We start from the raw sequence: 15,062 nt of genomic DNA on the forward strand, positions 1-15,062 counted from the left end.
TCTCAGGTTATGTTTGAAAGTGACGCTCTCTCAGTGATCAATGCCATCAATGACTCTGCCTTCGGAACTCCTTATGGGCACATCATCCAGGACATCTCTCATGCTCAAACATCCTTTGTTTTCTGCTCCCTCAAGCACCTTAATCGGGCCTTTAACTCTGCAGCCCACAAGCTTGCCCAATTTGCCCGTTGGAATAAATCTGTCCATTTGTGGAAAGGGGTTACCCCTTCTTTTTTAGAACCACTTGTACAAGTTGATAAGCTGCACTAACCTGCTTGGCAGGTTCTTCCATTGTATTTCCTTTTTATTTGCTATGCAATTTAATTTCCCCTTCAAAAAAATAAAATAAAATATTATATATATATATATATCTAATGATGGTCATGACTTGCGTGGGTACCATACACCCAAAAAAAAAAAAAAAAAAATTATTAGCACAGTAGAATGACCCCAAAATAAATCACCAAAACCTAATAACTTTTACCCAACTTTGCCACTCTTGGCAAAACTCTGTTGATTCTTGGCTATAAAATGATACAAAACTCTTGGCTATAAATCCATATAATTAAGAAAAACCTAATAATATACAGCTGGTTTCTTTTTCTTTTACTCCTTGTTTCATTTGTTTTTGTCATACACTTTTGTGATACACTCTTGGCTATAAATCCATATAATTAGTACTCCTATAACCGTGCGAAGTTATATTATTTGTATTATATAGCTATAATTGGTTTGTGTAACTAAACATTTAGATATTATTTCATGAATTTTCTTAACATGTAAAATGACGTTTCGTTATGGTTATTTTACTTTCTAAAATGATTTTTATAAATTGACAGACTGTTTTCAGTAGTCTTACAATGAATAAATCTTGAGAGGCCATATGAAATTAATATATATCAGACGAAGAATTAGTGCAAAATTCTGATCCCTAACATGATTTTTATACTTAGATGCTGACGGTAATATCGCTAATAATGGTTCTTATTATCTGCTAGTTGCTTCACTGTTATGAACTGTTTGTGGTTGTTGTTTTTCTATTTCTTTTTTTCTTTTTCTTTTTCAGTTTTATTTAATAACCAACTATTGTTGTTCATTACATTGGTGATATAGGTATCATTTGTTAATATCACCAAACACACCTTTAGTACGATAGTCACTCCACAAATATAAGTGCTTGTAGGAGGTAAGGGCCAGGATTCAACTCTCTAGGAGGAAACTTCACACACATATATACTTATTTTAGACTAGAGTAGAATTTCTATCTTGCATAAAAAAAAAAAAAAAAAAAGTATCTGTACACGCAAAATTCATAAAAAATAAATCACACGATCACGAAATAGTGTAACAAATTATCAATTTGTATTAATTTGTATATATGTGAGTACAATTCTCTATATGATCTCGAACTAGATTAAAGGAGAATCCCTACTTTAATTAAAAAACGTAGGAATAGACCTTAATGAATAATAGAATGTGAACTTTAGAGATGACTTTTTATTTTAACAGAGTGTCAGTAGGGTTTTCTCTCTAAGTGTATGTCCCCTTTCTCATATGAGAAGCCTCTATTTATAGTCAACTCAATAGTATTTAATTTGGGAATTTTCTCTTAGCATTTATTGAGAATTAATTATGAATTTAATTTGGTCTTTTATTTAATAAGAACTTTTCATATAGGTCTTTTCTTCTGACGTTGCCATATGGCTTTCTTCATTTGAGTTGCCATGTGGCTTGATTTTATTTGCCGATCGTCCACATCATCAATTTGAGATTAATTTGATCACAAATATTTTATTATGAACAATCAGATGGTTATGAATACATCATAAAATTTTGATGTCTATAGTATCATTTGTCAATATAGGCAATGTCAATATCAGTCATCCAAAAACTCAATTACAAATCAACCCTTGCATGAATATCTAATTCTATTTAAATGATTTGTATTAATGTACCACATTAATCCATGCACGTTCAAAAGGGCCAAGATTAGCAAATCATCTACTCGACGTTGCGAGAGTATCTAATAATTCCTAATTGATTAACCGCATAATCCACAAGTCTCAAACTCTTACCTATGAATACTGATGATTGGCATATGACCAAGATATAGTAACTAACTAAATTAAGTTCCATATAAATAGAGGAAGGTTGTTACATTTTATCCTTAATTCTACCTAGACAATGTCTGAAGGACCTGGTCAGACTATTTTACATCTCCTATTGTATTAGAGCACTAAAATCTGTATGCTCCAAAAGGAATGGACCTGATATCACCTGTCATCCATATGGAACCTTTGCCGCTCATTGTTCCATCTCATTTTGGACCTTTGATATCTACCTTTGACATTCACAAGAAAAGGTAGTTAGCGATGATCTGGATGTGTGAATTCGTTTCAATCTCAAAAACTGAATTGAGATTAGAACTCCTATGATTTCTTGCTGAATAGCCATCTTTTAAAAAAAAAAAAAAAAAAAGTATCTGTACACGCAAAATTCATAAAAAATAAATCACACGATCACGAAATAGTGTAACAAATTATCAATTTGTATTAATTTGTATATATGTGAGTACAATTCTCTATATGATCTCGAACTAGATTAAAGGAGAATCCCTACTTTAATTAAAAAACGTAGGAATAGACCTTAATGAATAATAGAATGTGAACTTTAGAGATGACTTTTTATTTTAACAGAGTGTCAGTAGGGTTTTCTCTCTAAGTGTATGTCCCCTTTCTCATATGAGAAGCCTCTATTTATAGTCAACTCAATAGTATTTAATTTGGGAATTTTCTCTTAGCATTTATTGAGAATTAATTATGAATTTAATTTGGTCTTTTATTTAATAAGAACTTTTCATATAGGTCTTTTCTTCTGACGTTGCCATATGGCTTTCTTCATTTGAGTTGCCATGTGGCTTGATTTTATTTGCCGATCGTCCACATCATCAATTTGAGATTAATTTGATCACAAATATTTTATTATGAACAATCAGATGGTTATGAATACATCATAAAATTTTGATGTCTATAGTATCATTTGTCAATATAGGCAATGTCAATATCAGTCATCCAAAAACTCAATTACAAATCAACCCTTGCATGAATATCTAATTCTATTTAAATGATTTGTATTAATGTACCACATTAATCCATGCACGTTCAAAAGGGCCAAGATTAGCAAATCATCTACTCGACGTTGCGAGAGTATCTAATAATTCCTAATTGATTAACCGCATAATCCACAAGTCTCAAACTCTTACCTATGAATACTGATGATTGGCATATGACCAAGATATAGTAACTAACTAAATTAAGTTCCATATAAATAGAGGAAGGTTGTTACATTTTATCCTTAATTCTACCTAGACAATGTCTGAAGGACCTGGTCAGACTATTTTACATCTCCTATTGTATTAGAGCACTAAAATCTGTATGCTCCAAAAGGAATGGACCTGATATCACCTGTCATCCATATGGAACCTTTGCCGCTCATTGTTCCATCTCATTTTGGACCTTTGATATCTACCTTTGACATTCACAAGAAAAGGTAGTTAGCGATGATCTGGATGTGTGAATTCGTTTCAATCTCAAAAACTGAATTGAGATTAGAACTCCTATGATTTCTTGCTGAATAGCCATCTTTGCAAATATTTATTTAACATAAACAGATCAAAGTTCTGTTGTTAGTTTTGTATACTGCACAACAAAAAAGATGGCATTCAGTGGGACTCTGCAGAAATGCAAGGCTTGCGACAAGACTGTTCATGTCATAGAATTGTTTACAGCTGATGGTGTTCCTTATCATAAGACCTGCTTTAAATGCAGTCACTGTAATGGAATTCTAGCGGTATGCTACATCTTTTTTTCTCAATTTTGTGTTTCCTTTTCATTTTGTTACATGGAAATTAAGGAAAAGAAGATTTAATTTCTTTTGTTAGCTCTTAGATGGGTCCTCTAAGATTGAGAGGAAGCTTAAATGGTTAACAAAGATTTGAGAATGAGAACTTGGCCAGATTTTGAGGCATTTGTGTTCGGTGACATTTGTCTTAATTACAGATGAGCAGATACTCCTCCATGGATGGAGTCTTATACTGCAAGCCTCATTTCGAGCAACTCTTCAAGGAGACTGGTAGTTTCACTAAAAAATTCCAGACATGTAAGATCACTTTTGCCTTTAATTCTTATACCATTGGCATTATATCTAGTCCTTTTATTTTCCAGTTTGAGGCTAACAACGTGTTATTTTCCATCATGGATGATCAGCTGGAAGGCCACAAAATGAACTGGTAAGTACAACTTCTATCTATTTCATATAGTCTCAGTTCTCTGAAATATGTTTAATTAGTATGTTTCTTCATAACTTATGAACATTCTTTTCTTATTTTCTACAGAATCGTACGCCTAGCAAGCTCTCCTCCATGTTTTCTGGGACACAAGAGAAATGTGCAGTTTGCAAAAAAACAGTATACCCGCTGGAGAAAGTAATCCTGTTCTTGTCTTTTACTATTCCTGGTTCACAGCCATACCTTTTATTTTATCCATCTACAAAGGCATCATATGCACTCAGTCTCACACTCACACACACACACACGCATATATTGCACCATTGCACACACATGTATATATTAGAACATTTGATTTTGTATAAATAGCACCAAGTGATTTGAAATTCAATTGTAATTTTATTTTTATTGTTTTGTAACAACTAAAAGAACCTTTTTTGTAATAGCTTACAGAAAGCTTCAAATTGCAGGTTTAATATAGATTTTATAAATGACATGGTGGGCTGAAAGACTAATCAAGTTGAACAAAATTTGTAATAGGTGACTATTGAGGGAGATTTTTATCACAAGTCATGCTTCAGGTGTGCTCATGGTCGCTGTTTCCTTACACAATCATCCTATGCTTCTTTGGATGGATTTCTGTACTGCAAGCACCACTTTTCTCAATTGTTCAAGGAGAAGGGAAGCTACAATCATCTAACCAAAACTGCTTCACTGAAAAAAAATGGAGCAGTGTTACCTGAAGTGAAACATGAGGAAAAAACAAAACTATCAACAGTAACAGAAGCAGAACCTGGACAGGACTAACAGCAATAGTAAAAATGTGCACCATTAGTGTCATCAACTTCCTTCTTGTTCTCATTTCTCCAGGGACACTACGCCATGTGATTTGGGTTTGGCACTGCCCATTTAGCACAGTGCGTCATGAAGAAGTTCTTATGTGATTGGCTCATCTGTTTTTGTAACTAAGTTTGTTTTGCTTTTTTTCTTTTTGCCCCCCTGACGGGGCATTTAAATGTTTTGTGGAAAGGACTCAAAGATCTTGTAATGAATTAAATTAATTTATTGCTTCATAAGTCATTCATATCACCGAGATCTTATAATAAGATTGTGTATTCTTCTTTAGTGAACAAAGATTTAAATCCCTTTTCTTCTATTAGTTTATCCAATTATATATATATATACACACACACATATAGGGTTGAATTTGAGTTACACATGATGTAACTAAGCAATATTACACCATCTAATAACTTGTTATTGAATTCATATTTTGAAAATCCCACAGTTGAATTGCATGTTTTATATGCTCTTAACATGCTCTTAACATGCATGTCAATTTCATCCAATTAAAAAATATTAGATGATGTAATATTACTTAAAGTTACACTAAGTGTAACATGACACAATTTTGGAACTTTATGTATTAAGTACAACCTTTATTTGACACTAGTTTTTTTCTTCTTGACATAAATTACTCTCTCTCTCTCTCTCTCTCTCTCTCTCCCTCTCTCTTTCTCTCTCTCTCTCATGATAAAGATATAGGTTATTATGTGTTTATGTGTAAGAGCCCTAGAGACCCATGTATATTGTAGGCTTATATTAGGCTAACCCCTAATTACTATAAATTTGCTACTTAGGGTTCATCATTGCAGCACAAATATATATATATATATATATTTGAAGGAATTATTGTAACACACTTGATCATATACTAAAAACGTAGTTGTGGAAGTAGATCATTAGGTTGAAGTACATAATTCTCGTGATCTCCCTTTTCTCTTAGTACCCTTACTTTCGTTCTTCGCATCTTAACATCAATTTCATAATATTTTCTTCTTCAATTTTAACAGATCATATGATTAATTATCAAGTAACTAATGGGGAAAAAAATGCACATTATAGCAGTTATAAAAGCTTGATTGGTCAATACCGCTTTGATGTTTCTAACAAAAATATTTAGAGTTCAAATTCTCACTCCATTGTACTTATTGAATTATTAAAAAAAAAAATGAAAAAAAGTATAAATAGCATGTTCATGTTTTTTGCTAAACTAAATAGCATTTTCATGTATCTGTGAAAGATGTTGAGATCATATGTTGTACACTCGAGCTTGAGTGAAACTTCTGCAGGGAAAAAAGAAGAAAAACTACCTTATTTCTATATTTCTTTGTTATTTATTTATTATATATATAATAATTAGCCCGTCATTCCACAGTCCACACTAGTAGTATTTAAGGGTGCGCACATTGCAATGTGCTTTTGGGCATATTTATTATTGCACTGTGAAGCGCAGTTTGCCCAAAACCCTCATTGCGCATCACCTTAATTGATAGGTTATCTGATCGGTTTGAGGTAGTTTTAGACCGTGCAATGTATTAAGGTTTGGTCCCAAAAAAAAAAACTCAAGTAGTATTCTACGGATCTTAACAACTCTAATCGAATGATATAATGCCACGTGGCTTTCCCCAAATAGAAATAGAGTACCCCTATTCTCTTTCCCCCTCCCTACTCCCTAGTCGTTCTATTTCTATCTATCCGAATCCGAATCCGAATCCGAATCCCATTCCCCTTCTCACCCAATCCACGACTCCCAAGCTCCTTAAAAACTCACAGTCACAGACTGACACAGCTATGCATTTCATTTTGGACGCAACCACCGTCTGATGAACACCACACTCAGAAAGAATGGACGGTCTAATTGGTCTCACCAACAACACCTTCTTTACCCGTATTATCCATTCATTTTCATCCACAGCCACAGCCAGAGCCAGAACCAGAACCAGAACCATCTCTTTAACTCGAAAATCCCAGAATGGAAAATTCATAGTTTCAGCTTCTAAAGAAGGAGACACTCCCAAAAATCCTAAACTCGATCGCTTGGACCAAATGGAGCTCAATTTCGGTCAGTTGCTTGGCGAGGACCCCAAACTCACTCTTGCTAAGGTTTCCCTCTTTCTCTATTATTTACATACGCATGCACAATGACAATGACAAAGTTGGTGCTTCAGATAATGGTGTAGAAAAGCAAACCCACTTGTATTTTGTTCACTACATAGCCGTAGTTCACTGCAAAGTTGTTGTATTTTGTTCTTTTTGGATTTTGTATTGTTTATTCTAATTATGTGTGTGTAGTGTTTGCTTGCAGTTTTAGTCATTTTATATTGAAAATTGTATGTTTTGGTGATTCAGATAATGGGTAGGAAAGCAAACCCAGATGCTTCGTATCTTGAAATTGAGAAAAAATTTTATAAGAAAAAGGGTAAGTTAGTGGAAATTAAGGAGGTTCCGTTTGACGGGTCGAAGGAAGTGCGGACTTCCAGTTCTTTAGATGGTTTGGATTTGGTTCGACCTGTGCCAAAGAAAGGATTCGCATTTAAAGCTGATGATAAGCCGATGGAGAAGAAAAAACCAAGCAAACTGGTTGGGAAGGCAGTGGGTAGTAACAAAAGTAGTATTCCTAATGTTATCTTGAGAAAACCAACCGTGTTTAATGAGGATGATGTTGGAGAAAAGCCATCAAGGTTGAGGATTAAACCGAATTTGTCATTGAAAATGGGGAATGGGCAAATGAAAGATAGATTTAGTGACATGACGCTATTGAGGAAGCCGGAGCCAGTAACTGTCAATCAATCTATTGAGAAGAAACAAGAGCCCTGTGGTAATGTGGATGACAAAGTAGTTGATGATCTTGAATCGAAGACAAGGAGAGAAGAAGCAAATGACAAAGTTAGTGATTTTGCACTGTTAAAAAAGCCTGAACCTATGAGTGTCAACACAAATCTTGAGAATAATAGAGAGCAATTTAGGAGTGTAGAAGTTACAGTCCAGGATGATATTGAAGAGAATGCTTTGTCAGGCTCATCAGAATTTACTGCAACTGCCAACACAACAAAGAAAAATTATGAGGAGATCATGGATGGCTTAATTTCAAATGGAAGCGAACAAGACAATGACTTTGTTGTAGGTATTGCTGTATATTGCATTTTACAATTTTAATTAGTTCAAATTGTCAACATTAACATTTTGCTTGGCCTTTTAGGGATTACAGTCATTCAAGCTGAGTGATATGGGGTCCAGTCAGGAGATTACTGCTTTGAGTGATACCTATGCAGTTGATTCCAGAGTCAAGTTGTCCATGGAAGCTGCACTACAAGGAAAACCAAAAAGGTAGTTGAAGTCATTCTTTTGATTTGTTGATTTCTTTTGTTGCTAGTTTTCTTTTCATAAGCAGGTTGCTTTATTATAGATTAGACCAGTCTGTGAAAAGAACACAAAAGTCTACTAGAGAAGAGACAGTTTTTGTGAATTCTAAAGGTGATGGTGATGCTGTTGAGTTAAACAATCTTGTTGCTACATCACCTTTGGAGGTTAGATTAATTTCATTGTGTAGTTTTTTTTTTATTTTTTTATTTGAGCAATGGTGTGAGATGGTCCTTGGTGTTCATTGTATGTGTTTCATTTGTAGGAAAGTGGAGAAACTGATTGGACTAAGGCAGAAGATCTGGTTAAGACTGGAAATAGGGGAGAAGTGGAATTAATAAGCTGTAGCACGAGAGGTTTTGTTGTAAGTGTACTTTAGCCGGCAATCAAAAATAAGTTTTAGTATAAGCTGCTTGCTTCTCCTTTGCAATACTCATTTACAAGTTAATAATTTCCATTTGTATTGCATTTTGAATCTGATTGGACCATTTTGCAGGTATCTTTTGGTTCATTGGTAGGGTTTTTGCCATACCGAAATCTTGCCGCCAAGTGGAAGTTCTTAGCTTTTGAGTCATGGTTGAGACAAAAGGGCGTAGACCCATCAATGTATAGACAAAATTTAGGAATTATTGGAAGTTATGATGTAGCAAACAAGACTCTTAACTTGAGCTTAGATCAAGAAGTTGATCTAAAAATCGGGGGAGAAATATCAGCAGATATGAAGTTGGAAGATCTTCTTAGAGTTTATGATCAAGAGAAAATCAAATTCTTGTCGTCATTTGTAGGCCAGGTTTGGATAAATTGATTTGATGTTGAAACTTGACTATTTTATTGTGGATATTGATCAACTTTGTACTTGCAGAGACTCAAAGTAAATGTGATGTTGGCAGAAAGAAGATCTAGAAAGCTTATATTTTCAGCAAGGCCAAAAGAGAAAGAAGAGCTGGTTGAGAAAAAGAAAATTCTCATGGTTAGGGGATATCTCCAGCAGTGACATTTCTTGTATTCTTTTGTTTGTCCTTGTTGTGTTTGTATACTTGCTCTTTAAGTTACCTATCAAAAAAGAAAATACTTGCTCTTTTTTAGTGCTTTTAAAAAACTATCACATTGTGGCAGCAACAACTATATCCATCATATGAAATTTAAGGTTTATTAATCTTTAGTTTTTCATGCTTTTTCTTTTCATATTTTAGCATGCAAAGGGTGCTGGTAAAATGTAGTATTTTATGAACATATAAATATATGCTAAGACTTTTTAGGATTTGAATTTGTTTGCGTTTATTTTCATATTTAATAGATGATTACAAGTCATTTCCTTTCATTATTAGGTTACAGTTATTTCCTTTCCCTCCAAGATGTAATTTAGGTATCCTATTTAAAGGCCCCAAAATTCACTATTGTAAATGGTTGATCATTGATTAATAAAATTGGGTTGGAAGTTTCTTTTAGTGCTCGGCGTTGACTTCCAACAAACCTAGGTGTCAGTATCTAGGTTCCTATCATTCTTCCAATGCTTGGTGCTAAAGCCAAGGTTTTATTTTTCTTTCCCACTTGGTGCTAATTCCAAGCAACCCTAGGTACTGCTTCCAAACAACCTTAGGTGCTGACTCCTTGGTTCTTATCCTTCTCTCTACGTTTGGAGTTGACTCCGAGCAACCCCAAGTGTCGATTCCTAAGTTTAGATCCTTATTTTTTCCTTTTGGTTTCCAAGCACTAAGCCCCTTTTGAGAGTTTATTGTTCTGCACCCCTGTTGTTGGTAGGAAGTGTGATAGTATCTTTTAGCGCCAAAAAGCATACTAAAAGGGTTTACTTTTCTGGCTAGAAGCTTGATGGGAAATTGAACCTTTCAAGCTCAACATGACATAACCTTCGCATTTTTTTTTTCTAAATGGACATCAGTGTTACCCTTCTGTATTTTAAGAAGCTAGTATATTATTATTCAAAAACTTCTTATGAATTTGAGTTATCACAATCTTGTGCTATTTCTTGTAACAGGCTAAACTTCAAGTGGGGGACGTTGTGAAATGTTGCATCAAGAAGATTACTTATTTTGGTATTTTTGTGGAGGTAATTAGTCAAAGGTTTGCTGCTCCTGTTTCTTCAAATCATTGATATTGCAGTTTGGAAGGAGCTTTTAAACACAGAAGGGGGTGTTGGTTAACATATTGGAATACCATGCTGTGTGGTTTCAAACTACCTGCTTTGTCATACTTTTTAAATGGGTTACAACCCCTACTTCTAAACCTGGAACTATGACTTTGAGATATGGAGTTCTTGGCTGATTCTCTTTTATCAAATTTTTTACTTAACTTTACTAGTGCAGGTTGAAGAAGTGCCTGCATTAATTCATCAGACAGAAGTATCATGGGATGCCACTCTGGACCCTGTATCATATTTCAAAATTGGTCAGGTATAGTATTTTACTGAAGGATCAAGCTATAACAAATTAAGTGTTTTTATTTCACTCTATGTTACTGAGACGAATTCTGGTATTTTGGTTTCATTTGATGAATCTTGGCTGGGTATAATGTTGTATATCTTCCTGTCAATTGTTATGTGTCTTTCTTATTTGTCATCTCGTTTCAGTGCTTTATATAAGGCAAAGATCACTTTACATATTCTCCGTGGTTTTGGCTACGTCTTCTCTAATTTGTTTGGATTTGAAAGAAAATCTTTCTGGTCTCAGGTCGTGGAGGCAAAAGTTCACCAATTGGATTTTACACTTGAACGCATTTTTTTGTCATTGAAGGAGATTACGGTAGCTAATATTTTTTTTTTGGCTTCTTTATGTTTGAATTTCTATTTCAGTTTATGAAAATGTATAAATTATATACCAAAACAAATACTTTTCTGTCGCAGCCAGATCCATTGATTGAGACCTTGGAGTCTGTGGTTGGTGGTTGTGATATCTTGGATGGGAGATTACAAGCAGCCCAAGCAGAAACCGAGGTTATTGTTTTCACCCTTAGTAGGATTCTTTTTCAAGTGCCCTATGAGTAGGAGCATTGATGCAAAGACAATTTTATTTTTAGAAGTTGATTGTTTATACCATTAGTCCATTGGATTTTATTTTAGGTCTTCTAAACTAATTAGGTTATTATTATTTTATTTTATCTTCTAGAGCCAAGGTTATTTTTGTAGTTCGATAATTAGTTTTTGGCCCAAGTCAATCAAGACTAAGGTTTAGTCCTAGTAGTCTATATAATTGTGCTATTGGCACTCCAATGCAGCCAAATTTATGATGAATTAAATTTTTATAGGAACTTTTCTGTGGCTTGCTGTTAAGACAATTTTTAATTTTACTATCTTACTTGGTGCTGTTGCAAGCAATTTTGATGTTGTTTCATTGGTATAACATATAAATAATGAAAGAGTTAACTGAAAAAATTCACTTTATATTACATTAATTAGGAAAAGTGCATAACAATCAAAATAGTTTCTCTAACAAAATTACTTAAGTGATTTAGGAAAAAAAAATGAAAAGCTTTTTTTTAAAATTCACTTTATATTACATTACTTAGGAAAAGTGCATAACAATCAAAATTTTCTCTAACAAAATTACTTAAGTGATTTAGGAAAAAAAAATGAGAACATTTTATTGTTATATAGCACTATTATATAATTGGTATATAATTGGAATATTCTGTACTTGGTTTTACCATGTCTTATCCTTACCATGTGATTTATATTTGGTATTTTGAGCAGTGGGCTGATGTGGATACTCTTATTAAAGAATTGCAACAGATTGAGGGGATCCAGTCTGCATCAAAAGGCCGTTTTTTCTTGAGCCCAGGTTTAGCTCCAACATTTCAGGTACAAAGATCTAGATTCCAAGATATAATGCGATGGGGAAAATATTTAATAAGTGTTAAAAATTTTAAAAAGAAGATATTTGCTTCAAGAAGTGCCAGTTCACAATTTGTTGTCACTGATTACATTTTTGGCTAATGAATCTTTTGCAATATGTTTAGTAAATTTGAGTTTGTGCCACTATTTATTGGGATTAAGTGAAGGTTTAAAATCCTACATATGGATGCGAAAGAGGTCGTTGGAATGCTCACTGTGTGAATAAGTCAATAAGATAATCATAGGGGCATTCTCCTACTTGTTACATGTTCTGGTTCTTTTGACTATACTGGCAATACCAAGGATAGCCTGTCTTGTCTCATAACCAACATAACACACTCTGATGGGTCTTGAACCCACGACCTCATCCTCATCCTCATCCTAGCACTTAGGATAGGAAGTGCCAGTTGGCTAAACAAAATACTTCTGGTTTGGTCCAAGCCATCGGTTATATCTTCTTAATGATATATGAAGGAAACTGTAAACAACACTTCACCATCCCCATCCAGCTTATACTAACCTAAAATTTCTGTTTATTATTTCGCCAAATATTTTTGGCCTTTTTGTGTTAGACTTGATTCATAAAATGTCTCATTTATCGTCTGGTGCAGGTGTATATGGCATCCATGTTTGAGAATCAGTACAAGCTACTTGCTAGATCTGAAAACAAAGTACGAGAGGTAAATATTTCAGAATTTTTCTTGTTTGGCTGCTGTCCAACAGAACTAGATTACTCAAGCTCCCATCACTTTCCTCCATTATCCAGAAATTTGATCTTGCGAAACTTAAATAATTACATCCTTCTGTGCGCTATTTTGGGCAGGTGATAGTTCAAACATCACTGGGTAAGGAAGAGATGAAATCTGCCATCCTAACATGTACCAACAAGGTGGAATAGTTGTTTGTCACTCTCTGGTGATTGTAAATTTCATTGGGGGAATGCACATGACTCTGGGAGTCATCTTGGGAAATCCAGAGGAAAAAAATTACGGGGAAATTAACGCAACAAGGGTCAGAATTTTCTTGTTCATTTATAGAGGCAAGTTTCTGTAAATTCTTTCAAGTTGTAATGTAAAATTATAATTATATAATCGTTCTTATTTTGATCCAGTATGTCAGTTGTACCACTACTTCTTTATTGATATGTGAATTTGAAATATTTAGGTGTAAGATATCATTTCAAATCTATAACAAGTGTTTCTAATTCTATTTAAGAAAAATTGCAAGAACTCCAAAGCTCACATGATCAAGTGTTATTAAATTTATATCAAGCAATTTACATTAGTAATTGTCTTCAAATCTCTTAATTTTAAATCTTTGAACCCTTATACAAACTCATAGCAATCCCGTATTTAATGAATATATCTAGCAGTTATATGGAACCTTTGTTTATTTAAGATGGGAATGGAAAAGTCCTTGTTAAGAAGATGGGAATGGGAATGGGAATGTCCTTATACAAATTTGTTGCTATAATAATGCTTAGGCAACCACCCCCCACCCCACCTTCTCTCTCTCTCTCTCTCTCTCTCTCTCTCTCTCTCAATGTTACTAAGCTATAAGATTCTTGGCCTTAATGTTCTCTCTATGCATAAGGGCATTCGAGATGGCCAAAAAGTTCTATTTTACATCTTAAAAACTTTATCTATTTTACCATCTCATTTTACAACTCTCCCAACGTCTTAGTTTCTATTTTTACATATAACTTAATAAAATAATATAAACTATACCAACAAATAAACAAATCAATTCTCACTTCTCTTTTTATCTATTTTTTATTCTTTCTATCTCTTCCTCTCTCTCTATTTTTTTCCTTTCTCCATTATGCTACTGCTACTGCCTACTAGAGTCTTGCTCAGTCTTGCTTTCCTCTCCATGCTCCCAGCAACAAACCCATCCATTCCAAAATCAACATGCCCAGCAACCAAATCCATTCATACCCAACCTCAACAAAGCATCTAAACCCAAATTAAACACAGACACATTCCAAAATCACCCAAAATCAACAAATAAACTCAAATAAGATGAACCAAAAAGTAACGATTCAAAACCAGCCCACATCGATTTAACAACCCATAGCCACCACCGATTCAACAACCCAGCCAACACCCAAACAACTACCACTGATTCAAACCCAACCACCACCGAAGGGACCCACTTTGATTCAATACCGAAACTGAAATCTAGCCAACACCGAACTCAACAACCATTAAGTCTCCACGATCCACCACCCACGGCCATCCACCACACCAACCCTAGCTGCACAAACCCAATGCTGATCCGAAGAAAAGAGAAAAGGAAGAGAGAGAATGAGAGAAAGAAAGAAGAGAAAAGGAAATAGAGCGATAATCTGAAAGTGAGGATGAGATAAGAGGTTTAGGCGTGTACGATTGAAGGGAGAGAGAAGGATAGATATTTTGAGTAAAATAATAATTTTTTTGTTTCCATCCAGAGCTACAGTAGGTTCTAAATTTGAGAACTAACTATTCATAGTTGTTAAAAAAAAACAATAGGTACCCAAACCCAGATGTTGCTCATTTTTTGTTGGTTGGTTGGTTGCTAAAATAGCAACTGGGGGATTTTTATACCTCCAATGCTAATGCTCTAATATTTGTGGCAAGTCCAAACTCTCTCTCTCTCTCTCTCTCTCTCTCTCTCTCTCAATGTTATTAAGTTATAAGACTCTTGGTTTTAATGTTCTCTCCATGCATTATATTTGTGGCAGCGCCA

The 15,062-nt window shown here is 34.2% G+C and overlaps 2 protein-coding genes across 4 annotated transcripts; both read left to right on the forward strand.

Annotated features, from left to right (window-relative positions):
* Nucleotides 1-3,519: 3,519 nt before the first annotated feature.
* LOC112038234 (LIM domain-containing protein PLIM2b-like) lies at nt 3,520-5,374 on the forward strand. Of its 2 annotated transcripts, none has more exons than XM_065770924.1 (5): nt 3,520-3,849; nt 4,059-4,158; nt 4,266-4,288; nt 4,394-4,514; nt 4,826-4,918. In XM_065770924.1, exons 1-5 carry the CDS (start codon nt 3,715-3,717, stop codon nt 4,834-4,836), a joined length of 390 nt encoding a protein of 129 aa, XP_065626996.1. In that variant the 5' UTR covers nt 3,520-3,714; the 3' UTR covers nt 4,837-4,918. The 2 variants fall into 2 exon arrangements, with proteins under 2 accessions (XP_065626996.1, XP_023926802.1); XM_024071034.2 differs by having other exon boundaries at nt 3,537-3,849; nt 4,394-4,483; nt 4,826-5,374.
* Nucleotides 5,375-6,730: 1,356 nt separating this feature from the next.
* On the forward strand, nt 6,731-13,512 carry LOC112038233 (uncharacterized). 2 transcript variants are annotated; one of them, XM_024071033.2, is made up of 14 exons: nt 6,731-7,231; nt 7,478-8,248; nt 8,337-8,455; nt 8,535-8,655; nt 8,754-8,852; nt 8,985-9,278; nt 9,351-9,458; nt 10,485-10,556; nt 10,813-10,899; nt 11,176-11,247; nt 11,349-11,438; nt 12,195-12,302; nt 12,947-13,015; nt 13,159-13,512. In XM_024071033.2, exons 1-14 carry the CDS (start codon nt 6,974-6,976, stop codon nt 13,231-13,233), a joined length of 2,343 nt encoding a protein of 780 aa, XP_023926801.1. In that variant the 5' UTR covers nt 6,731-6,973; the 3' UTR covers nt 13,234-13,512. The 2 variants fall into 2 exon arrangements, with proteins under 2 accessions (XP_023926801.1, XP_023926799.1); XM_024071031.2 differs by having other exon boundaries at nt 6,733-7,231; nt 8,328-8,455.
* The last annotated feature ends 1,550 nt before the right edge of the window (nt 13,513-15,062 follow it).

The sequence above is a fragment of the Quercus suber genome, unplaced genomic scaffold (genome assembly GCF_002906115.3).
Source record: "Quercus suber isolate HL8 unplaced genomic scaffold, Cork oak 2.0 scaffold_37, whole genome shotgun sequence".
Classification (NCBI taxonomy): domain Eukaryota; kingdom Viridiplantae; phylum Streptophyta; class Magnoliopsida; order Fagales; family Fagaceae; genus Quercus; species Quercus suber.

Excerpts from the sequence above, each read along its gene's own strand:
- LOC112038234 (XM_024071034.2), top strand. The coding sequence starts at position 3,715 with ATGGCATTCAGTGGGACTCTGCAGAAATGCAAGGCTTGCGACAAGACT. Across the intron at positions 3,850-4,058 it reads ACTGTAATGGAATTCTAGCG|ATGAGCAGATACTCCTCCAT; the intron begins GTATGCTACATC and ends TCTTAATTACAG. Across the intron at positions 4,289-4,393 it reads GAAGGCCACAAAATGAACTG|AATCGTACGCCTAGCAAGCT; the intron begins GTAAGTACAACT and ends TATTTTCTACAG.
- LOC112038233 (XM_024071031.2), top strand. The coding sequence starts at position 6,974 with ATGGACGGTCTAATTGGTCTCACCAACAACACCTTCTTTACCCGTATT. Across the intron at positions 7,232-7,477 it reads CCAAACTCACTCTTGCTAAG|ATAATGGGTAGGAAAGCAAA; the intron begins GTTTCCCTCTTT and ends TTGGTGATTCAG. Across the intron at positions 10,557-10,812 it reads ATTTTGGTATTTTTGTGGAG|GTTGAAGAAGTGCCTGCATT; the intron begins GTAATTAGTCAA and ends TTACTAGTGCAG.